Source organism: Danio rerio, chromosome 1 (assembly GCF_052040795.2).
Source record: "Danio rerio strain M-AB ecotype USA chromosome 1, GRCz13ab, whole genome shotgun sequence".
NCBI lineage: Eukaryota > Metazoa > Chordata > Actinopteri > Cypriniformes > Danionidae > Danio > Danio rerio.
The window spans coordinates 38,804,523-38,830,883 of NC_141021.1; the positions used below are offsets into that span (position 1 = coordinate 38,804,523).

Sequence of the window (26,361 nt, forward strand, 5' to 3'; positions counted from 1 at the left end):
TCATGATGTCAGGTGATCAAAATTCAATGTTTAGCCAATGTCTAAGGACAACATTATTTTGACGTTCAATAATGACGTTGATATTTGGTTGATTTTAGGTTGTGTTGGAAAGTGACCTTTATCCAACATCATGATAGATGTCATAGTGGTCCACACATCGTCAAGGTGTAACATGAATAGACATTGAAATTTGATTGATTTTAGGTTGATTTTAGGTTGGAAATTGGACATCGGCCTGACAATGTGTTCTGACGTCAACCCGATTATCATTTCCAAACAAAATCCAACTTTCACCATGGCGTTGAGGTACATTGGGGTACAATGCCAATATGACATCATGTTGACATCCTGTGCCTTCAGGAAAATTATTCATACATTTTAGTACAATTTGCTCAATCTCCAATAATGGTCGGGTTTAGGGATGGGGTTTGAGGTCACACCTCCTTTTAATAATCATCCATTTTCATATAAATGAATCACCCAATACATTAAAAATGATCTGTAACAGGCAAAGCAATAGTGAGCATGTAATAAAAACATTTTTTGTCAGATTTAGAATAGTCAGTACTATATTGCATTTTACTTTCAATCTTTTAGAAATGTGTCAAATTGTGTCTTGATTGTAAACAATTCCGCAGTAAAACTGATTGAAATAAAGACCAAGTTCTTGCTGACAGTTTGCAAATTGTTTTAACAACAAAGTTAGTCAGAAGGAGGGAAATAATACAACTTGTCAACACAAAACTTCTGGTTGTTTCCGAACTTCTTTATAGTTTATTTTGCATAAATCTGCATTTGCTTCTCTTATTCTCTTAGTTGGTCTATACTGTGCAAATTGGTGGGCTGGGCTAAACAGATAGGAATGTAGAAGTGAGCATTTATCTTCTTCTGTAGTCAGAGTTTTGACACACTATTATGTAATAAAACGTCTCTCAATCCTGAAACTGTCATTTTGTGAGAATGACTTCAATATAAGCTGTTTTTAGACTAGAAAGTTCTGAAATATACTGAAGGATTTTATTGTAAAGGGAATTTTGACTTCTGATTACGTTTTGACGTGACATCATTAATATGGCCTCACATTTATTGGACTTGACCCTGCCGGCCACTTAATAAACCACACAGGTGAAGTTCTGAGGAGTTTATCTTATGCAAGTCTACTACAATGAGCAACGTACAATGAAACAAGCTCAGAGCAATTTTGTGTAGATCTGCTCACCAAACTGACATGTTAATAAATGTTTCATTTTCTGAGAAGTAGGATGGGAGGGAAACTGTCAGAATACACACTGATCTGTGATGTTTCAATGACTAAGAAACCTTTGCTACAAAGATGAGATTCATCACAAATATTGAGTGGGGGAAAATTTTAGGGAATCGTATAACTGACTCAAAGATGCTTTAGATTATAAAAAGAGCAATGTTCTGTTTAAACTAATATAGATATAAAAAATTTTATATCTTAAAAATATACTAATGTTTGTATGTTTCTAATGAAGCTATCACAGTCAATAAAATATTTCTGAAAATTATAGTCTCAGACAAAATGTTGGGTAATGGAAAAAAGTAGTACTTTATATTGATGACTGTAGACATTTTTTAACACACGTATTTTCTTCAAAATCTGGTTATTTTTTATTATTATTAATGTTATAATTCATTGTTAGAATATACATAAAGGCAAACAAACAATAAATAAATATGCTTAAAATCTTTAACAATATTTCTATAGGGCTGTATGATATATCGTTTGAGTATTGATATCGCAATATGACCATTCGCAATAGTCACATTGTGAGTCTGGATAATAACTTATAATTTCTCACGTGTTTGTTTGAGGCCTGTGGCTGTTTTAAGGGGTTTAAAAGCATTTAGGCATAATAAAATTTACTGTTTATAACTTAAAACAACTTAATAATGGTTAATTTTATTGGATTGTTTAATAAAACAAAGACTATGCAGTATTACTTTACATTTGATTATACAATTACTGTATACCTGTAAAATCTCTTTGTAAAACAATAAAATGCTGTTTATTCAATTTGCATACCTTTATTTATTGGATTTATATATGTGTTATGTAAAGTGGATGCTGACAAGGGAGGTGCGAATGGTCAGGCAAGCAATGGTCACAATTAGGAGCAAAACAGATGTATGCAGACAAAGATGTATCCAGAGTCGAAGTCAAATACACAGGCGTTTGGTCAGTTCAGGAAGGCAGCAGATAACATAAACAAACAAACAAACAAAACAACGGTAAAAAAACAGGGTAAAGCATTGTAATGTTCACGAGTCTAACAGGACTCAGCCATGTGTGTGTTTGAGAGGTGTATAGTCTGTGTAATTAGTCCTGAACAGCTTTAGCTCTGTCTATTGCAATAATGGGGATCTAGATTTATAGTTCTCTATCAATCTGCATGGGTTAGATTGCTGGTGACTGTTTTAGTATGCTTGTAGATTATTTGTTATATTGTGTGCATATGCACTCCCCTGCAGATTAATCCCAATCAATCTAAAATGATAAATACTTTCCAAAAATGTTTTCAGCTCATCTAGTGAAATTGTTTTCATATTGCAATATATATCGGCGAATAAAAATATATATATATATATATATCACAATGTGTAGTTTTTCCAATATAGTGCAGACCTACTCCTAACACATTATACCATAAACATAATATGATTTTTAAAAATCTTTTGGCTGGAAAAGTTTTAATTTTTTAATAATTAGTCATACATTTTTAATTTAATTTAAAAAATGAAACAATTATTAATAATTTTTTTTTTTATAATTTTTGTTTAATTTAATTTCTGTGCAGCGGCTGTTAACCATGAAATTACAGGTCAAACGGACCTCCAATCAGGGCTCCTATGGTTCCTGACCCCCCAGGAAAGTATATTGACATGGGTTCCCTTACTATAAAATGTAATCACGTGATGGCAGAAACCTCCTTCAGTACCTAACTGTGATTGTGTCTAGGCCTGTTACAATAATCAATATATTGACTTTTCACACAACACATGGACATGACCTCGATCATTTTTGGTGATGCAAAATATATATCGCCCATACATAATCCAATTCTAGCAACATTTTCTATCTCTATTGGGGGTGTAACTGTCAGTAAAGTTATTAAAAACACTGTAGTATTTACTATAAATTACTGTAGTATTTTTATGTGGGTGACTGACAACTGAAAATAGATCAGGTAGCAGATACCGCAGCCTCTGTAACTTTTTACCTTGCACTTTATTTGTTAACATTTATTATTATTTATTTAGGGTATGCATTTTCACATTGTGATTCTAATGCCTAATTATCAAATTGTTAAAATTACTATATTTAAATTAAATATTCTTAAAAATAAAATATTATGAGTTCTTTGGAAAAGTGCACTTGCATTGTGATGATATATTATTCTGCCATTATATAATGAGCATTAAATGGTCTTAATATGACAATTATATAATTTAAAGTAATATATTTTGGTGCAATATATTGTAAAAAAAAAAAAAAAGTAGATATCATGACAGGCAAAATTGTGTCTGGCCCCCTCTCTAATTAGGGCCCTTGAAATAGGTATGTTTTTTCTCCCGCTGTATAGCGCCCCTATCTGTAAACAACATAATAGTAAAAAAAAAAAAAAAAAAAAAAAAAAAAATATATATATATATATATATATATATATATATATATATATATATATATATATATATATATATATATATATATATATATATATATATATATATATATATATATATATATATATATATATATATATATATATATATATATAAACACACACACACACACACACATATATATATACACACAGACATATTAGTCTGTGTTGCTAAGAGCTTAATTTGGAAATCTGTAAATTTTCAATATATTTTCTCAATCTAAATTTTCTCAATATTTAGATTTTTTGGAACCCTCTGATATCAGATATTCATATAGTCATATTTTTGTACCAAATATTGTCCTTTTCTAACAAATAAATCTTATTCATTCATTGATCCTTATAAGTGGTTTTGTGTTCCTGGGTTATGAATGAAACATTTTCCCATAGGATTTATCCAGTACTCTTATTCTAAGGATTAACAACTGCAACTAAATGTCATAATTCAAACGTTTTATAAAGACACTGCACCACTCCACCATATAGTCAGTCGAATTTATGATGGTGGACCCTCAAAATAAAGCCTTAGCCGACAGTCTCCCAACAGTCTAATGACTGCTAGTTAAGTATGTCAGAATGGAGACCACCAAAAATAAAACATAACCTAAAAATGTCAGGAGCGTGAACAGTTATGGTTGCATGTTTTCATTTAAACATTCAATGATGTGTAAGCACTTTACCTCACACCTTGTGCTAGAAACAGCCAGCATCTCAGATACCATAATGCAAATACTTCTCCAAATCATGTCACACAAATACAGGCATGTTGCACTTGGGTGTAACTTTAAATCAGGTGTTTGGCAGGCAATGGCATGCAGGGAGAAATGATAATTATGGCTGCATGCAGTGACAGTGTGACAAGCGAGAGCTCTTTAATTTGTTGGATCAGATAGTGACACGCTGCATCAGAGGATGGGGAATACCTTTTCATTTGTGCCAAAGAGTGGCGGAAAGGGGGTCAATTAGCATCAACCATTAGACAACCCATGACATGTTATATATTATCATCTACAGTCAGAGAAATGAGAGAAGAAGACGAGGATTTCAATGTTGGATTGATATATGAAGCAGTACAGTCCATAAATATTCAGCAAAGAGGATTTATCTAAACTTAATAAATTAAACAAGAGCCATTTTTGTCTATATGTAATTTTTTTATGTGTAACACTACGAGTTTAATCAGGCAACAATTGTAAAAAAAAAAAAAAAAAACTATATATATATATATATATATATATATATATATATATATATATATATATATATATATATATATATATATATATATATATATATATATATATATATATATATATATATATATATATATATATATATATATATATATAGGATAATGATAATCTCCATAAAGTATTCATACCGCTTCACTTTTTCCATTTTTTTTGTCACAGCCTTATTAAAAAATTTATTAAATTCATTTATTTTCTCAAAATTCTTCACACAATACCCTATAATGATAATGTGAAAAAAATATTTTTTTTAAGTTGTTGCAAATTTCTTAAAAATAAAAAACTGAAAAATCACAAGTACATAAGTTCACAGCTCAATACTTTGTTGATGCACCTTTGACAGCAAAAAAAAACAAACAAAAAAAAAAACAAAAAAACAAACAAACAAAAAAAAGAATACAAAAAAGCAATTAAAAAAAACACGTGATTCTTCCATTTATTTATTTACTATGGTTTATGGTGGCTTGAACTCATCAGATTTACAATTAAATAATGAATAATGCCAAAAGGGAAGTTGATATTTTTCATATCATCCAGTGAGACCAATACAAAGGTGTGATACTTTAACAGTGCCTTATTTGATGCTATGACAGGTGCAGTGAACCCTCTACAGTATATTGATTTGGAGGACCTAGAGGTATGTGACATCATTATGAGGATTGACCTTCTCCTGCTCTGCCCTGCAGTCGTAGACTAGATGAACATTACTGAGATCGAGACTCTGGCTTTTTGCTACTTGGCTGGTAGTTACTGCTGTCGTGGAAGCATTTTTGGCATGTAATTCATTTAGAATCACTCAAATCTAAGCGTCTAGTTGATTTACTAATATTTGAGTAAGTAATGTGTCTTAGAATATTATGCGTTAATAAGAACTGCTGGTTCGATTGTCAACAATAAAGGTCTAGTTTATTTCCAAAGTGAAAATTCTGTCATCATTTACTCACCCTCATCATATCATTCAAAACATGAGATGTTCATTCATCCATGGAACACAATCAAAGATATTTGAATCAAATCTCAGCAACTTCAGCTCATGCATACAGTGAAATTAATTATATCCCCAAAACAATGTCACCTCAAAATATTCAAAATAAATAAATACACACAATGAAACTGGGCCGTTTAGCTCAACCCTAAATTTGAATCGAATAACCTTAAGTCATTTCAACTTACGTTACATTGAACACTGAACTTATAAACAAAGTTAAATCTCATATAACCACATAAAATGAAGTGGATTGATGATTAACATGATCATAAAATACGCTGAGCTTCTTTATAATACGCTCTGTTTTTTTAAAGGCGCTGTGAATTTAAAGCATCATGGTTACATTTGTTTATACACATACACTCACCATCCACTTTATTAAGTACAACTGTCTAACTGCTTGTTACTACAAATTTCTAATCAGCCAATCACATGAATGAAATTTAATGCATTTGGGCATGAAGACATGGTTAAGACAATCTGCAAACTGAGCATCAGAATGAGGAAGAAAGGTGATTTAAGTGACTTTGAACATGGCATGGTTGTTCGTGCCAGATGGGCTGGTCTGAGTATTTCAGAAACTGCTGATCTACTGGAATTTTCACACACAACCATCTATAGGATTTACAGAGAATGGTCTGAAAAAGAGAAAATATTCAATGAGTGGCAGTTCTGGATACAGCAGCAGAAGACCACATCGGGTGCCACTCCTGCCAGCAAAGAACAAAAAACTGAGGCTAAAGTACACGCTGGCTCACCAAAATTGGACAATGAAAGATTGGAAAAACGTTGCCTGGTCTGAGAAGTCTTGATTTCTGCAGCAACATTTGAATGGTAGGGTTAGAGTTTGATGTCAACAACATGAAAGAATGGATCCATCCTGACTTGTATATAGTTCAGGTTGGTGGTGTTGTAATGGTGTGCCAGGGAAATATTTTCTTTTTAACACCACAATGCTACCTGAGGATTGTTGCTGACCGTGTCCACCTCTTTATGACAGTGTACCCATCTTCTGATGGCTACTTGCAGCAGGATAACGCAATATTTCATAAAATGCAAATGATCACAGACTGATTTCTTGAACATGACAATGAGTTCACTGTACTCAAATGGCCTCCACAGTCACCAGATATTAATTCAATAGAGCACCTTTGGGATGTGGTGGAACGGGAAATCTACAGAAACTGTGATGCTATCATGTCAATATAGACCAAAATCTCTCAGAAATATTTTCAGAACCTTGTGTAAATGTATGGCATAAAGCATTTAGGCAGTCTGAAGGCAACAAAAAAAGCCCAACCCGGTACTAATACCTAATAAAGTGGCCAGTGAGTGTATATACTGTGTATGCTTGTGTGTTTGTGTGTACATGACACATGAACAAATTACATATGAGCATAACTATTTTATACTTTCATTCACATATTTTAACATTTATAACATTAATCAGTTAAAAGTATTTACAGTATTCAGATTTGGTCAGTGAAGCTCAAGTATTACGCAACCAATCATATTCATTCAGAGTCTGCAAGTACCAATGAGGTTTGTCCTCGAAAGCCAAGCAGTTGAGCTTCTTATTATGTTTGCTTATACACTTCTTGCTGGAAAACTTCTCCTTGAACGATCATTCATATTGACTGATTTATCTATTGATTAATTGATTGAAACATTGTTTAGACGATAATCAAATAACTGGATTTTCATATTGGTGTGAACTAACTCTTTAAAGGTCGAAAAAAGGACTTATGTTGCTTATGTGAGACTAATAGCTAAAGCCATGTACTTTGTTCATCTGCTAGCTGACTCCTATAGTGAGTGTCAACTGCATATTGAGAGGTTGCTGTGAATTACTGCTACTGAGAAGAAAGCGATGATTTTCTTTCTCTCACACAAAAACACAATCTGTGTCTTCTCTCACACACATTCCTGATTCCTCTCTCTCTCTCTCTCTCTAAATATCCTGCACACTCCCACATGCACGTCGCATTCGCAATCTTTCTTTTTACTCTTTATCTCGAGCTTTTCCTCTTTCCCCGTCACATTCTGGTGATGCATCCTTTGTCCCTGTGTTCTTAGAGCAAGCTCGCAGTGACTGTGTTGGTGGCACAAAGGAGCGCTGGGTATTAAAACAGCTGTCTCTGGTGGTCCGGATGTAATTGGGATTGTTAACGTGCTCGGCTCCTGAGGGATGCTCGTGAGAATGTCTTTGTGTAAAGCACACAAGCTCCACAGCAGCATACCTTGATTTTGATGTACGTCAAAAAAAGCAAACAAGTCACCTGAGCTACTGTACATCAAGTCTGGCTGTTATTTCCCCCCTCCTCCTTTTTTATCCTCCTGTTTTGGGTTGTTGCTTCTGGTGCACTGTTATTTATATGTAAAAGAAAATGTCTGTGAAGCTCAATTTTAGTCAGAATTCCTATGAGAGCATCCTTTCTTTCTTATTGCGGAAAATAAAAGTGTGTTTATGAGTGTGCGGACATAGCTTTTGATGGTGGAGAAAAATCTTTGCAAATCTGGCAGCAAAAAAAAAAGCACCTTTCTGGTAATACAAATTGAAGCACAATATTATCAAATGAAAGCCAGGTACAGAAAGAAATGAAAAGAGGTTAAAAACAGCAAACGAATTCTTAAAAAATTAATTATTTATTGTTTTGCATGTGTTAAAAAGCTAAACGTCTAAACAAGTGAAATTATATTCAAATCGATTAATTAGTTGTACATTGTGCACATAGGGCGCACCGCGCAAATGACGCTTAGTGTTTTAGCTGAGGTCAGATTTATTTTAACCTTGTGTATTACAGCTGAGCAACGATAAATACACTTCATAACGCTACAGTGAGTAGAAAAAAAGAAAGAAAAAATACTCCTCAAACTCAATCGCCTCAGAACGGAGCCCGGTTGATTTATTTGACGTTAGATATACTTTTGTGTGCTTCATTGTGAATGAAAATTTCATTTGCCGATTTAGGGGTGGTGAAATATAAATGATTTCGTTAAAGTTTCATCATAAATCAGTCTTTGGGTATATACAAGGAGACATTGATTGGGCCTTGAAGTCTCCTGAGCAAGCGCGCCAGGGGTGGCCCTCCCTTTGGAGAGGTAGCCTACTGTACCATGCGGCTCCTGGTCCATTGACATGGGACAAATGTTAGGTTGACACGGTGTAAGAGTCTGTGACTGTAAAAACCTGATTATGATAGATTAGATTTAGTTGGTTATTTTTTTTATTATTAATTTATCCATTTTACAGTGCCGGTTCATACTAAACAATTGTTTTAAATTCAGACCATTTAGAGAACGACAGACATCTGTCAGTACATTTTAATGTTATATATAGGCTAGCCGACGTATAAGGGTGATTTTTATCTAACAACTACTGTTTTTAATTTTTCATTTAGTATCAATTTGATGACAGCAATCACTTAAGACACTGATAAACATGCATAGTGACATCAATTATTTAAACGTAATGCATCAACTGATTTTTCAATGCATTCACAATTTGTAAAGTTTTGCTCGTGACAGATAATTGACAGTTATCAATTAATTACTGTCATTATACAGTTGAGGACTTGGCGTGTCATTCTATAACGCATCATTGTCGTTTAATAAGAAAATGCATTAAAATATTTTAGCTCAAGTTAAAATGTGTATCTGTGGACTTTTTTTACATGCGAGGCTAGTCGGTCGCTATGATGCATCAATTACCCCATCCAATGGACGCGAATAGATTAAACAAATTAGACTGGCCTTGTTAATTAGAACATGATTAAAGGTTTTTAATTAAATCACTGATGAAGTAGTCTAATTAGAGCGAAGATATGATAATAGCCCGCTGCGACGAGTATATAATTGTATTGGGTTTGCAATTAAATTCTAAAGAGTTGTAAAAAAAATCCGCTTTTCTGTGTCATTAATGAAATACTTCACATAGCCTGCTCTGTTAAGACATCAAATTCATAACACACGCTCAACGGTATCTCAATGGCTTTCCTATTTATTATTTCAATAACAGAGAAAACTAATAAATTCAGCACGAGGTATTTGCTTGTAGATAAAATCAAAACAGGTTAATTACCGAGTGATGCTCGAACAAATGTAAATGAAATTTGAATTTAATATTTTTAAATTTCAGAGGACATAATTTGCTTAATGCGTGTCGGTATATCAAATTACTGGGTTATAATGGAATGATCGTCGTGCGTTTCGCTTTGATTTATTTCACCCAACAGGGACAGCGATGATGGAGCTGTCCATCGTGATTTCTTCATATTCGGTTTCTCTGTGACCAGGCTTGCGAATATAAGATTTAAATGGCGGAGTCATTATAATATATATATATATTTTTTGCAAAGTTATAATTCAGTATTCAGTAAAAATCAAAATGCTAAAATGTACATCAAGTATTTCCAATGTACAAAAGAGCAATAAACTTATTAAATTTGTAAATAACATTTTAGAAAACATTTCTACCGTCATTGCGTAAAATGACACTGACAAGATCTTTAAATGTTAGATTTTAGAATACAATTCATTGTTGTTCTTTTTTTCCTCCTTTTAACCATTGTGGTTTCCTCAATAACTTTATTGAAGTATCATACAATACCAGCTGCAGTCATTGCAACTGCCCATGCGCAGAGTCCCCAGCGGCGCTGTGGCTAATGAAGAATAATAAATCATGAAAGGTTTTTCAGGTACAGCCGAGAGAGTGTATAAGAGGAGAGGGAGTGAGAGAATGGGTGAGCGAGAGAGAGAGAGAGAGACGCAGCCTGCCCTTCGCCTTAGAGCACAGACAGATCGAGTCCCCGCAGCATTGAATGTGGTCGACTGTCACCTTTATCTCATAATCAAATTCAACAAGAATCGGAATAAAGGTTAACGAACGGTATTGTTTTAGCGGCGTCATTTTTGTGGAGATCTGCGCGAAGAGAAGAGGGGAGAAACTTTTTTGCGAACGTTTTAAAAGCGTGCGCAAAGACAGACTCACCAAAGGCATCCGCTTCCGATGTGACAAATGTCAGATATTTTGTAAGGGCGGAGGAAAATTCTGTGGAGCGTTTTGATAAGAGTTGACGCGATCTTTGAAGGAGTTTACCGACAGGTTGCATGGCTTGCTGGCGCTCGCGACACGTCTCAAGCCACGGCACGCAACGGAGCGACCAACAAGAGCGCGTTCTTTCAGACTAGGCAGCAGCATCGCTAGATGAGCTATCTAGAGACTTGGTGCATCATCCTCTTCACGTTTGTTGCAACGCCAGAGACTTGAGACTTCCGAGCAGCGACTGGCTTGAACTCCAGTCGAAGAAGAAGGCGGAGTCTTAACTTATTAAAAGGAACTCGCCGAAGCTCGGTCGCAAATATGATGATGATGTCTCTGAACAGCAAGCAGGCATTCGCCATGCCTCACACCAGTTTGGCCGAACCCAAGTACTCCAGCTTGCATTCCTCGTCCTCCTCCTCTACTCTGACTTCCAACGCGCCCTCGTCCTCCTGCTCCTCGTCCAGACACAGCAGCACGATCAGCAGCAGCGGCGGCGGCAGCTCGGAGGCGATGCGCCGAGCATGTCTCCCAACCCCACCGGTACGTATTCTGCATAATCACCGCTTAAAGGCACATTTTGACAGCCCACTTTTTCTGCTTGATGTTTTTTTCATGTCTGCACAGCAAATCACCCAACACCTCCATTTTTCCCTCCCAACTTATGTATTCAGCCGGGTTTGCCTTTCGTATTAATTTTTATGACCTGGGATGTTGCATGTGTCTTGTTTTGTGTGTTCTTTATTCGGATTTCTTTTTTTTTACATGCTGGAAATGTTTTAAAAGCACGGAGTGGAGTGCGAATTCCCTGCTGACAGTTATGTGTGCATTCTATTTGCAATTGCAGAGCAATATATTCGGTGGATTGGATGAGAGTTTGTTGGCCCGCGCGGAAGCTCTGGCGGCGGTGGATATAGTCTCGCAGACCAAAAGCCATCATCACCCACCTCATCACAGCCCCTTCAAGCCGGACGCAACCTACCACACCATGAACACGCTTCCGTGCACCTCCTCGTCCTCCTCGTCGTCCGTGCCCATCTCGCACCCGTCAGCTCTGGCGAGCCATCACCACCACCACCACCATCACCATCACCAGCCGCACCAGGCACTGGAGGGCGACCTGCTGGACCACATCACCCCGGGACTGGCCCTCGCCGGAGCCATGGCCGGGCCAGACGGCTCGGTGGTCTCCACGCCTGCGCACCCTGCCCACATGGCAGGCATGAACCACATGCACCAAGCTGCCATCAACATGGCTCACGCCCATGGGCTGCCATCCCACATGGGCTGCATGAGCGACGTGGACGCAGATCCCAGGGACTTGGAGGCATTCGCTGAGCGCTTTAAACAGCGTCGGATCAAACTCGGCGTGACCCAAGCGGATGTAGGGTCAGCGCTGGCCAGCCTGAAGATTCCTGGCGTTGGCTCTTTAAGCCAGAGTACCATCTGCCGGTTTGAGTCGCTCACGTTGTCCCACAACAACATGATCGCCCTGAAGCCCATCCTGCAAGCCTGGCTGGAGGAGGCAGAAAAGTCGCACCGGGAGAAACTCAACAAACCCGAGCTCTTCAACGGGGCCGAGAAGAAGAGGAAGCGGACCTCCATCGCGGCCCCTGAGAAAAGGTCCCTCGAAGCGTACTTTGCTATTCAGCCGCGTCCATCCTCAGAAAAAATCGCAGCAATCGCAGAGAAGCTGGACCTCAAAAAGAACGTAGTGCGGGTCTGGTTTTGCAACCAGAGGCAGAAACAAAAACGCATGAAATACTCGGCCTGCGTCTAGCTCGAGTAGAAGACCAACACAACGTGTCGAGAGACTCCTAAAACTGTTTAAAGACGATTTGTAAAATATTTCTTATCTCACACCTTTTTAATCATCAATAACTTGTGCATTGAAGCAACATTTCATGACATTCAAAAGAGACATTTGAAAATACCAAATCACTGTCACGTATTACGCAAAGGGGATGTGGAATCATTTACAGGATCGTTTGACTGATCAAGTAAGACCATTCGTTTTTCCTCACTTATTCTAGCACACTTTCCGTATGAGAGGAGCAAGACTTTTTAAGCCTCAACCAGACAGCCTGTCTGAAGCTAAAATAACACATTTTATTAATTTACCAGAAAGTATTGTGTATCAAGCTACACAAAACACCAGTAATTCCAAACTGATCAACCTGAGGGAGAAAAAACAAACAAACAAAAAAAAAATTCAGGTCAAAACAAGGACAGTTTTTTTTTTTTTCATTTGAAATAATTATCTCTCAGCATGTCACACTTCAATCTTGTGTTGAATCAGGGTTTACTACTGAAAACAGAGGAAATCACCTGTTAAATCCAGGAACAATTCTGCAACAATATTAGATAACTAAACAGCTCCTTGTAAATGATTGATTTAGCTGTTACATGCATAATTTTGTCTGTCGTCTTCTTAATTACACTTCTGTGATTTTATAAATGATAAACCTATAGCCTACAATTAGGCAATGGGGGATGAGAATATCCATATTTTTCTTGTGAAGGCATGGGAATTTAGGACGTAAATTTGCTATAACTGACCTCTTAGTTATTAAAATAAGACATATTGGATCAACTGAACACAAGGAGAGGCTCAATTGTTTTCTTTTTTGGTAAGGGGATTTGTTCAGCCAAATATCTGTTGCAATACGCCTGCGCTCTAACGTGGCTATGTTTCTTATGAACTATTTATCATGTGAGGTAATGTTTACTTCATTACATATTTATTGGGATTCCCTCCACGTTTTTGCTTGAGAAAATCATATTGAGACAACAAGGAAAACGTGGCCCTCTGCAAACAGGGAAACTGCTTGAAACAGGCCAATTTTATTTATTCATGTTTTTCGTTCTCCTGACGGCACAATCAAGAGATATATGAGAACATTTTCTTTTAAATTATTTTCATGTGTGTTATCTGCTTATTTATTTGTAAAAATATACGCGTATAATTATGGAGTCGTTGCTTGTTAAATTCACCATGTTTAGTAATGTTTTCTTAATGAAAAAGATTAATTCCATGGAAGCATTCACGTAAAATGTAAATATCTCATTTGGACATACACATAAAATATCCGTACAGGTATTTGCTGTATTGCTGTTTTAGCTGCGGTAACTGTAATGTCTGTTGCTTTAGGTTTAATTGTCGGGATCGGTTTATTAATTTATTACATCGATGTATATTTAAGTTATTTGATAATTGAATTGAACTATGTGTTTCATTAAAGAACAAAATTTTAACATTTTATTCAACGTTCTCAATGGGGTTATTTATACAAACAGGCCTAAATGAAGGTTTCAAACGATTTCATGCACACATTTCATGTGTAAATAATAATTAAATGTTTGTTCGCTTTTGATCTCATTTTGCTTATTGTGTGGATTACACGTGTTTTCCTTTTACATCAATTTGCAGTGTTTCTCATTTTGGTTGCAAGACACAAATAAGCATTCAGGTTAGTTTAGCATCTTGCTGTTTGCCTAAAAAAGACGTCTTGACACCTTTAGCTAAAGAGCTACGCTTGGTATTTTCACGAACGACTTACTGCTGCTAGCATTCCCGAGCCTTAGAAGCCTACCTGAGAGCAAATGCTAATATTCTATTAGAGTCTAATCATGAAGTCTATAGAGATCTGGGGAGGTCCCTCGAGCACAGCGCTGCCAGATGTCAGGCCGCCAGAAAAACACCTCGCCTGCCAACGTGCCGGGCTCCATTTAAATCCACAGTCGATGGTTCTCGTTCTTCTGCCGACATAGGCAGCCCTTTGAAGACTGACTCGGTTCACTGTTAGGCCGAAACGCAAAAAAAAAAAAAAAAAAAAAAAAAGGAAAGAGAGAGACGGGAGTCATCTCACTAGCGCCGCTCATGTCATGGCATTCTAGGCGTATTGCTTTCAGCACCACGGACAGCAGCCTCAATGGAGGAGATTTTGCCATTGATGTTTCCTGCCGATTTTCAAAGCGATTTAACAGATGATGAATGCAATTTGCATTTTGTTTTGTTCTTTTGAAAAACAAAAATGCAAAATGAATGAATATTTTCAAATAGTATTGTAATATTGCAGCTTTTAAATGCTTTGAACGCCTAAAAAAATTCACTATTCAGTTATTTAATAAGGAAAAAACTATTGGAAATTAACTTTAAAAAATCGTGTCTTTATAATGAAATGTAGACAACTTTAGAATTATTCTGCAGCCCAAAACGTTCAATGTTTAAAAAATATTAATAATAGTTTTTGTAAGTGTCCAGTTTGCGCCTTAGATACTTTTAAGAAGCTCACTGGCTAAACTGATCCTAAAGTTCTCATCAATTATAAACTGCTAAAAAGCAGGGAATCAGATCTCCTAAACGAGCTGATCGCTTAACACGATAATATGAGCGAATTATTAAATTACACACGGAATTATGAAAATCAGATAATTACTACTAAGTAAGTAATCATTAACTGGAGCTGTTAATTACAGTCGGTCGTGGAGGAGGGTTGAATCTGGAGAGGCTTGTCGGGAATGAAAATGAATCTCGTTGCTTGACATATGAATGAAACGGCCTATCCCTCCACTTAACTTTCAGATAGGTGCGAAAAATATCGATCGCTTTTTTAACACAAACCAGTCAGAGGGAGACTAAGAAATATAAAACATTAATTACATAGATGGGTATGATTACATATTTCTAAGCAGAGAGAATGTGTCATTTTTAAATCGCTTCTTTAATAGATTGATCAAGAGAGGGCAGTGACCTGTTAGTGGAATCGCATACATGTGATTCTCATTCTTTAAAAACGTGGTGGTCACATTCAAAAACGAAAGGGCAGCACTGTTTTCCTTTGTTATAATTAGGTCTTCTGTTTTCTTTCTCTTTTCCCCTGAACATTTCCCCCCTTTCATAGGGATAGTGATGAAATTTTAATGAAGCCAGGGACTGTCGGTGCTCCGCCTGGGGACCTACGAATAGAATATTTTAACTGTACATTTACCCCAAGTGTCTGCCATCAAAGCACGTTAAGGCAAACCACGGGCCTCTGAAGTGTTAGAACCCCTTATTTAGTGCTTGAACATTTATTGTATTGTCATTGATGTCGTGCAGTTTTTAATTATTTGTGTGACTCGTTCATTATGCTGTTCAACAGAGACAAAATCAGGAATTGCATGGGAAATTAAATAGTTCAACTAAACGCCTCCACATTTTTTTTACTTAGGTGTAATAATTGTAAAACATATTCAGCGAAACAAATCGCTAATATATGAACGAATGAAAAAAATAAATAAAAATCTCTGCACACACGTGCAGAATAACTTTGGCCAAAGGCGATATAGTTATTCGCACATCTGATTAAATGGGAAAACCAATACTTGTGATAATAATGAGAGAAATAGAAACGATAGAATAATAAAACCACATGGTAAAGACCCTTATACTTAAAAGGGAATGCAATTTATGTAACAATAAAAATGAACAATAACATTAGTAACAATAACACATAACACCGCCACAGTTAAAGCTATAGCCAGTTCAGTGGGTTACTTAACCCTCGCATCTTTAGCCCCAGGGGATTATATTACTCAAACAGTATAACTCACCACGAATCTCATTCGATGTTTAAAGTAAACTAATGGACCACAGGTTTTGATTAGGATTACTTCAATCAAATTCAAATAAATACTTACTAATAATACTTAATATTTAAATAAATGTTTAAAAAGATTATTCATTTTCATTGTTTTCTGAAACCATTAAGTAACATGTCAGATAAAAAAAAAACGATATTTTGAACAACGATTCTTATTTCGAGCCAAACCAGTTTAATACCCTTATGCTATAAGTACACCATAGATGGTGGCATAGTGTTGAATTTTGTGTCTTCAAAAGAGGCCTACGGTGATTAAATATTAAAGAGTCTAGGATGAGCCTGTATATTTCTCGCCTAGTTCTGGTTTCTTCCTGCTCGCCATGAAATTCATTTAGGGTTTAACGCACAGCACGTTGCGTTCTCCTATTCTCAGACGCTGTTGCGCCGTTCCAAATGAGCAAGTCGCAGTTAGATCGCGCATTTGGCAATAATGAGAAGGTGGTAGAGCTGTCTGCTGGATGTGTGTGTTCATTGAGGTTTGACAGCCGTGCTCCGCTGCAGATCTATTCATCATACCCGCAAGGACTGCCTCTCCCCTCTCTCTCCCTCTCTCATTCACTCACTCTATCCCCTCTGTCCTCAGTTTATACAGAACAGAATCATTTACATAAAGTCCTTAAGGCAAATAACTGTTGGGGGCTCTAATTTATATCTGATCGAAAATTAGCCGTCATTATGCGCCCCATTAGCCGCGTCTTTAATGTGCTTCTAAGCACCATTTGTCAAGCAGCTTGTTAATATCCTTCAAGTCTTTAAAGTTGAGAGCTCATTAAAAGACTCAGCGCCCTGGTATTGATGCTATTTTATAAAATTCGGCAAAGCGTAGCTAAAGAACCGTTTAAAAGTTTTCTCTTCCTCCTAGAATGACTGAATGATATATGGTTGCCTGGGCAGTAGGAAGGGTGAACCGTTGCTTTCAATGCGAAATGTATGGTTGTAAAGTTAGGACAGGTATTTAGCGGAAAAGCACATCTTATTCGCATGAAGTAAAATTAGGATATCACAAAAATCTGTAGGCTAATTGGATTTGCAAAATTTACGTTGAATCTAGCATGAACTACGTTTACAAGTAAACCACACTTTAAAACATTGTGCAACACTCTTAAAAATGAATGTTTTTAATTAGTTAGTATTCAGAGATTTAGAAGTATTCAGACGAACTTCAGAACATTATAGAACGTCTAAATTCAGCATTAATTCAATTAAATAATTTTTAAGAGGTTCGTTAGATTGTTTACATGTTCTACACGTATAAAATATATAATTTTTAAAATTACCACATTTTTTTGCACAAAACCCATCATAGAACCTTTATTTTCATTTTCTTGTTTTATTATTATTATCATTATTATTATCATTATTATTATTATTATTATTATTATTATTATTACTATTATTAATAAACATTTAAGTTTTTCTTTTTGGCCTTTTACAATAAGAACAGCCTTGTCTTACAAATTACATTAAATAGATGTTTTATGCATAAAAAAACTGCAAAAAAAAAAAAATGTCGCTTCTCAATCGCCACCAGACAAACGCGACTTTTAAAACCAAATATCTACAAAGATAACCATAGAAACAGTACGCCAATGCCAAGCCGTATACTTTGAAAAATTAAAAGGTTCTAAAAGGTTTTTATGCAGAGATGACACAATTTTTTCCCTCCAGAATGCTTTTAAAATGCAGGTTTCCACATGTTTCCTTTATGTTATCTCAACACAAATCGATTAAGTTAACTTATTTTTTTTACTAATTTAAGTTGATTAAATATAAGACTAAGTTGTCCCCAAAAAACAAGTAGTTGTCATTTAAAACAAGTAGCTTAAACAAGCAGCACATTTTTTTCTTATTTTTTTGAGTGTGGTGAACAGCTCCTTATGCTATAGACCATTTCAATGTGGTCATGTCTTTGGCCCATGAACATTTCCTGCTTGTTATCAAACTATTTATTAACTAAGAGGCAATTTAATCATACTTTCATGTTAAAACAGCTATCATAAGATTATTTATCAATATGCGGATATTTTGGATTCTCTGGAGATATAAAAATGTAAAACAGGAAAAACGTTGGGACCATTGTTTTGTTTACATCCCCCAAATTGGTCTATACAGAACTTTTAGTTGAATGGAAAAGTTCTTCATAAAATTATCAATGGCAATAAAGAACCTTTATTTTTCTAACGGTGTGCTGTCTTTTATTTGTCACTAACTATTTATTTTGTCGCTACTTTTATTTGGCACAGTCTTAACTATGCGATGTTCACACACACACACACACACACACACACACACACACACACACACACACACACACACACACACACACACACACACACACACACACACACAGAGAGAGAGAGAAAGTCTCAGAAAGATTTAACAGACATAAAACCTTAGAGTCACCAAACTCTAGTGAGCATTATAGATTTAACCCAAAAATAGCTGACCCATGCATTCGGTCAATACCAATAGATAATGTGTTTCATATCATGATCTGTCGTCAATAATTAGGCAACTGTCGGATGCTTTCTGCCCGTTGGTGGGATTTAACGGGTCCTTATTATTAGTTAAAAACTCAAGCGTGCCGTCGTTGCTTCTGTGGACTCCTCCAGGCAAAAGCAATAAAGCGCGTAATTGGAATGCTAAAGACAGATGTAAATAAAAGCAATGAGACAGTGGTGAGAGATGAGGCACAGGGGTCAGCTTCTCATCAAAAACCCAGTTGGTGTGATGACACGACGCCCGGCCAAGCGACAGAGGCCCGGGGCTACAGAGGCAGACCACAGGCGGAATGTACTAAATGACTTCGATAGAGTGCGCATAAAAACCTGAAATGTGTTTAAAGCATTTCTCATTATACTGCATTATGCATGCATGCAGTGTACAGCGAAAATGAAAACGTTATATAGCCTAAGTATTTATGAAATATCCCGCCTAGATTTTCCCAATACATCATACTATTTTGTCATTATCTTATTGTCATGCAAAATCGACAATTAAATCGTTCAAAATATGAAGCTGTTAACTTACATGTATTCTTAATAGCAACGATTATTAGTTATTTTTATTATTATTATTATTATTATTATTATTATTATTATTATTGTTATTATTATTATTATTACTACTACTACTAATAATAATAATAATAGTAATAATAATATTATTAATAATAATACTACTAATAATAAAGCCTCAGTTTAGCTCACCTTTAATTCAGTCAGCTTTAATTCATTCACATTATCATAGAGGCTCGTTGTATGTCACATCGTCAAGTGATGTAATTGTTTAAGACACTGGGGGTGTGTTTCAGTCAAGCTCAGAGTGCAGAGATATGGGCCAATGAAAAGAGTGCGTGTGCGTGTGTGTGTGTGTGTGTGAGAGAGAGAGAGAGAGAGAGAGAGAGAGAGAGAGAGAGAGAGAGAGAGAGAGAGAGAGAGAGAGAGAGAAAGCGAGAGAGAGACCCTGTTTAAAGAGCTTTCTTTTTTCTGTCTGATCCTTTCTTCAGTAATGAGATGTTCAGTAGAGGTTTACCTGGCTACCCATTAGCTGGGCTTTATTGTACCCCAGCCACCTCTCCCCTTGTTTTCTTTCACTGCTCACATCACTAATCACAGATGCTGGAAATGCTGACTACAGAGTACGGAAGGAAAACATGCCACCATTCACTAACTGTAGCCTAAGGTACAATACTGCAGCTCTTTGTGGGAACTGGAAGCATCTCACTTACAATAATAATAATAATAATAATAATAATAATAATAATAATAATAATAATAATAATAATAATAATAATTAAAATAATAATAATAATAAATTAATGGTAAATAAAGAAAAAAATGTTGTAAACTAACATATTTGGGCTGTTCCGTTTTCAACAGAACCTTTTTGGGCTAAATAGAAACTATTTTATTTGAAGGTGCTTTAAAATTGTAATTTAACACATTAAATATATTATAAAAACATAAGAACAAAACTAGTTTGTTTATTTAATTCTTTATTTCTTCATATTATAATATTTATCAATGTTATGGTTTACCCATATATTTGCAAAGTTTTAATAACTTCTTTTAAAGCATGAATCAATCAATCAATCAATCAATCAAAGTTTTGTGAATTATAGGAGCTTTTATTTTTTTCAACATGGGAAATTACAAGAAAATTTTTTTATATTTAATGTCAATACACTTGTAATGTTTTTTTTTTTTTGACATTTAACACAAAATTCATAAAATCAAGAATAAAATAATAATAAAACGTAAATGTAATAAAGTTCCAGTGAAATATCTTTAATATTCTTAAATCTAGTGAAATATCTTAACATTCTGTCAAGTTAAAATGTCTGTGTCCTCCATTCCCCTGCATTTTGGTTTAACAGATGGCACTTTAGACAGTTTAGAGTCCTCTAGTTCGGGTAAAACAATTAAAAACATGTGATCCCTCCAAATCTTAAAAACAAAGTGATTAAAGTCATGGGTTATTTTTGTGACTGTGCATGATTAAGCATAATGTTAAATGGACGGTTTCCGCAAGTTTCATAAAGTTAAATTTTAGACTTTTTTAGACGCTTTGAGGACCATTAAGAATTGAAGTCAAGATTTACAGAGGATTAAGATTTTTTGTCTAATGGCCCAGTATATCATGGGGAATCGTGTAATTGTTTTTAGTTGTTCTTCCCCCAATTAGGGAATTTAATTTGGGGAATTTGCTGTGAAAATGTCTAACAGCTGTTGTGAATCGTATCTCTATTTAAAAAAAAACTTAAATATAAAAAATAAGGTTTTATGGAGATGCATTTTATTGATTTTATTTTATTGCTATTAGACAAAGCAAAATAAACATGTTTAAAAGGATATAAGACCTACAACACATGTATGCCAGTGAATATAAGACTTTTTAAGGCCTAAAATTAATGTTTCAAAATTTAAGACATTTTAAGACTTTTAAGACCCAACGGACACCTTGTAAATAACATTTTATAATGTCAAAAAATGTGGATAAATTATATACCTTTCACATGCATGCTTAGTGGAGAAGAGAAGACATGTATCCTCAACTGAATATACTTGTTTAGTGAAAGCACTGCAAAGAGAAAAAAATATGGGCATAAAAAAAAACAGATAAAATTGTTTTTGCAAAAAATCTGTAAGAAACATATAAAGTACCTTTTAGAGTGTCAAGTGTCTGAAGTTGGATGGTTGAGTACCAGAAAATCAATAAAAAAAAAGTGTTGCTGATACAAATAAAAAAGTAGTAAAAAAAAACAACTCAAAACATTATCGCAAAGCACCATTTCAGAATGAAAATGTGCTGAATAGTCTTTTGACGTGTAATGATAGCATCTTTTAATACAGTAAAGTGATCTAATGTTGCTTGCCCTTTGACAGGTACTGGGTGGGAAAGATCATGTATAAAAGAAATGTAATTAAAAATAAACTAATCTCTACAGACCAATTACCAACCTACGTCACACATGATGTCACACGGGTCCCCGGTTGCAAAAAATACAGGCTGCAATAGTAAACATGTCGTGTTGTGCGGTAGGATGCCAAATTAAAAAGTCCAAAATAGAAAACATAACTTTTACCATACACCACACTGCTTTAATGCCGACTGCAGACGTCTTTGGCTAAAAGGGAGCTGAAAGAAGTGACGACCTAATTAGAAATGCTGGACTCTGCAGTTCTCATGTTATATCAGGTAAGTTCACGCTATGCTGAATCATACACATTACTCTTTTTTGATTGCAGAAAGGATTTCAGCAAAAACAGTTACATGTGGTTCATTAAACCTTCAACAATGAATGCTAAGAAACGTGAAAGTGTAATTTATTAAGGTAAACTTTGAAACTTTCAAGGTTTTTTATTCAACATTCATGCAGTGACAACTTGTGACACACTCCATATTGTTTATCACGGCACTTTGAATATTCGTTCTGAAATAACCTGCAAGTGTGACTTAAAAACAACATTAACTGTTTGTTTGAATGTGAACAGTGTTGTACTTTGATAGTCATTGGCTGCTAATATAATTTCGCTATTTAGAGTTTGTAAAAAATACTTTTATGAATTTATATTATTAAGAAGTCCGAATGTGTGAATATAAAACCAAATTTACCTCAATGTGTAGGTTCACATACCCTGCCGTAAAGTTGTAGTTGCTGTCAGAATACAGTCGTTTTGCGTGTTTGTGATTAATTACCCAGGCCTTGTACAGCTCCCTCTTCTTTCCTTGTCTTTGGCTAGGCAGAATCTCGTTTTTTAGCTCTACATAGTGTTGAATCTGGTCATCATGGAGCATTATTTCTTGCACATGACCACACAGAACAACATTGTTGGCATCCAAAGACTTGTAGACCTTCTAACTTCTCTCTTGTAAAATCACTTGGAGCTTCAATGACATTGTATATTTGGGGCTGGATGCTTGGTCATTTAGTTTCATCCAATATCCATTTGGAGGGAGCTATTGCAAATGGACCTGTTAGATAAACACTGCTCACTTTAACGTTAATTTTGCCGAATCGCTTTGCTAGTCACTGGATGACAAGCTGTTATAATATGCTATAAGCATTATGTAAATAATATACATGTAATACGTAATCAATATAACTTATTTCTAAGACAACAACAACCTCTGTACTGCATCGGATGTCATTCCCTTGCTGTAAATGCTAGTGCTCCCGGTTTCTTTCTGCAACCTCCCTGCGCGCGCATCCTACAAACATGGTAATTGGTCTATACTTGAGGCAGCCATTTACTGCACTGGAATGCCGTTTGTTTACTTATACCACAATACACTATTACAGGATGCACAACAAAGATTTGTCTGGACTTTTCATACAACAGATTAACTTGAAATTCTTTTATTTTGTCAATACTTATAACTTGTACATTTTAAGCAATGTGTGAAATTGTTTTCCCATTTTGGTAGAAGAAGACTGTGTAATAATAAGACATTTTGCAATTAACACCTTTTGGACAGAGAATAAAAAATAACAAAAAATTGCACATTATCTATACAAAGCATTGTTTTAAATGTATTAAAATAAATACTATGGTCAAATGGAACTAGATCTTGTACCAACAAAGTGCTTTGTACTGAATTACACCCATGCAGCAGTAACAGTCTCCAAAGTGTCTTTGTAAAAAGTTGATGACTGTTAGAAATACATCAACTAAAGCCTGCAGGCTACAGGTGCTAGTGCTGCTGAGTTACAGTCACCATTTTCATCTAAAAGTGGTAAACCCATTGCACATTCAGTTACAAAACAACTATTTTTTGGAGGCCTGCAAAAGCTTACTTTTAATTAAAAAATAAATAAATAAAAATAAATAAATAAAAACAGCATTGTGTATGTTTATTATGTGTCTAGTCTAAAGTCAAGCACTAGTACCTGATGGCAACTTGATCGTTTGTATTGTCCATTTTGTAAAAAAAATAAATAAATAATGCATATATATGCACAAGCATGTAAGTGTTTATTTGCAAGTTAGCATTACCATCGATTGGCCTGCAGTAAGTAAAAATGCAATCGTTTGCAATCACAGATCACAGGTAAAGCCACATTATGTAATTATCACCACTAGAGGGCGCATATTCACAAACAACAAATGCAGGACTCCTGTAGAAATCTTGTTCAAGGATGAGGTAAAGCATTTAAAACTTATTATCATGGTAGTAATAAGCAGAGTAAAGATCGCTGCAAATCTGAAAAATGTCACGTACAGAAACAGAGCACACAGTCCGATACATATTAATTAATCAGGTGTGAATTTACAGTTATTTTAAGCAGTGATACTTTGTTCTTTTCTCTTCATAAGAAAAGAAAATATTGTGACCATCCCATCTATTGCATGGAAAGGAATGACAGTTCACCTCCTTATCAAAAACTGTGAGAGATTATCCTAATATTCAAAGTTTATTTTAGGTAATCAGTGTCATTTTGACACTTTGCTTGTGATATTGCAGCCACGTGACACAAATTTTCATGAATGAATTCTAAACAGACTGGCAGTGCGTCAGTGGACACACACACACACATAGAGGGACGGACACGCATACACTGACAAAAAAAAAGTGCCAATCAGGCACTGAAACCAGCATACAGTAATCTACAGTAGTGATTCTCAACCGTCCTCCACATTCTGTCTTTATATTACACACTTTGTTTGTCAAAAAGTGTGCTGTGCTGCAAGTTTCGGCATTCTGGATTCTGGAATCTTTCATTTGTACGGTGGCTCTCAACTCTCAAAACTCTTTTTATAAATGTGAAACGTAGAAAAAATTCAAATCCGATCCAATTTTTTTAAAATGATGATACAAGTTTCGAAAGCAGCCTGTAAATTTGAATGACACAACGTGAAATCAAATACATTTTTTAATGTAAAAATGGTTTGGTTCTACTCAATTTCAGTGTTCAATTAAAATTGCTTATTTCTCTGGACTTCAACATTCTTCAAAAAATTGTGAAAATTTAAGTATGTAAGTCAACAAAATCCAACACTGTTCTGGTGTTTTCTGAGCATGCATTTTATTTAGATGTAGATTATGTGGTATCATGATATCCTTGGAACAATTCACAGTCAACATGATTATTTGCTGTTGAAAATTATTAATAAACATTTGGAATTTTCAGTGATGCAGAAGGTTTGTTCATAAATGGATTTTGAGACTCACTCTAAACCATTTTCAGTCATTCTATCTACTGCAGTGCCACACTAACAATCTTCAATTGAAAGAGATCGTTTTGCCAAAGGTCCATTACAGTTTGGAGCACTTGGCCCAATTCGTAATGGGGGCCACAAATAATTTTTGCACTTGGGTGCAACATTGCCTTGTTTTCCTGCTAGTTTGAGTCACATGAAGGGACACAAACAGCTGTAAACAACAGAGCAATCAGTGTCCCATCTGCTACTATGGCCCACTTACATGAACGTATGTCGCCACTTCTTTTACCCGGTGCCAAGCAAGTGCCTGAGGACATGAGTCCCCAAGAAAAGGACCCATTTTCTGAGGAAGAAAAATGAAGAGAGAAAAAAGTTGTTGCTGCAAACAAAAAAACAAAAAAGAGGCATGGTAGGCTACTTTATAATTCAGTCTCTCTGCCTCACATTAATTTGAGAAGTTACTTAAAATGAGAACATCTGTATTTTTAATATCAATAAAGACACACAAACTTTGTTATCTTTGTCAGTGTTTGTAAAGAAACTGTTGGTAGCTTTGAAGTCCAAGACAAACATTGCAGGATTGAAATGTGTTCCCAGGTGGATGTGGATGAAAAAAATACAGCCATGCCTTTGAAAAAAAGGCATCAAGGTACTCCTGATGGTCATTTTAAATATAGTGCCTTCCAAAGAACACTGTATGTAACAAATGCTTGAGCAAACCATCATCCAAAAACAATAAATTATGCTTTTATGAACATAACTAAGCACCACTTTGTTATTGCGTCTCACAGTATTTAATTTCAGAGCTGAAAAACAGCTATCATTAATTATGAATTGGCAGGATGATACACTGAGCCACTGAAGGAGAGGTAAGCTCTGGTCTTTTACTTAAACACTGTGAGATATGTAGTGTAGCCCATGGGGCACAGATAATGCTGCATCAGTTCATCCCTTTTAGACACTTTAGTATTTGCATTAAATTAGCAGCATTAGGTATGTTTGTCACTGTTAAATCATTAAGATTTCGGCAAACACTTTACTAAATACTCTACCGGTCAAAAGTTTGGGGTCAATAGGATTTT

The 26,361-nt window shown here is 35.3% G+C and overlaps 2 protein-coding genes across 10 annotated transcripts in view; one reads left to right on the forward strand and one right to left on the reverse strand.

The window, feature by feature from the left end:
- LOC147846934 (uncharacterized) overlaps positions 1-26,361 on the reverse strand; it is a 138,010-nt gene that overhangs the window by 93,798 nt on the left and 17,851 nt on the right. For 2 of the 9 annotated variants that reach the window (XM_087237370.1, XM_087237369.1), the window contains exons 3-5: positions 25,542-25,622; positions 21,624-21,695; positions 20,725-21,061 (exon numbers count right to left, since the gene is read on the reverse strand). The exons of 2 other annotated variants lie outside the window; for them this stretch is intronic. In XM_087237370.1, the coding sequence (XP_087093496.1) occupies positions 21,009-21,061; positions 21,624-21,695; positions 25,542-25,622 (206 nt within the window). In that variant the 3' untranslated portion in view covers positions 20,725-21,008. Of the gene's footprint in view, positions 1-20,724; positions 21,062-21,623; positions 21,696-24,977; positions 25,623-26,361 lie in introns of those variants that run through there. 5 more of the 9 variants (XM_087237373.1, XM_087237372.1, XM_087237368.1 and 2 more) reach the window with 4 other exon arrangements.
- On the forward strand, positions 11,019-12,815 carry pou4f2 (POU class 4 homeobox 2). Its single transcript, NM_212807.1, is given in 2 exon segments — positions 11,019-11,511; positions 11,816-12,815. Coding segments are annotated over 2 exon segments (1,155 nt in total). The 5' UTR covers positions 11,019-11,289; the 3' UTR covers positions 12,749-12,815.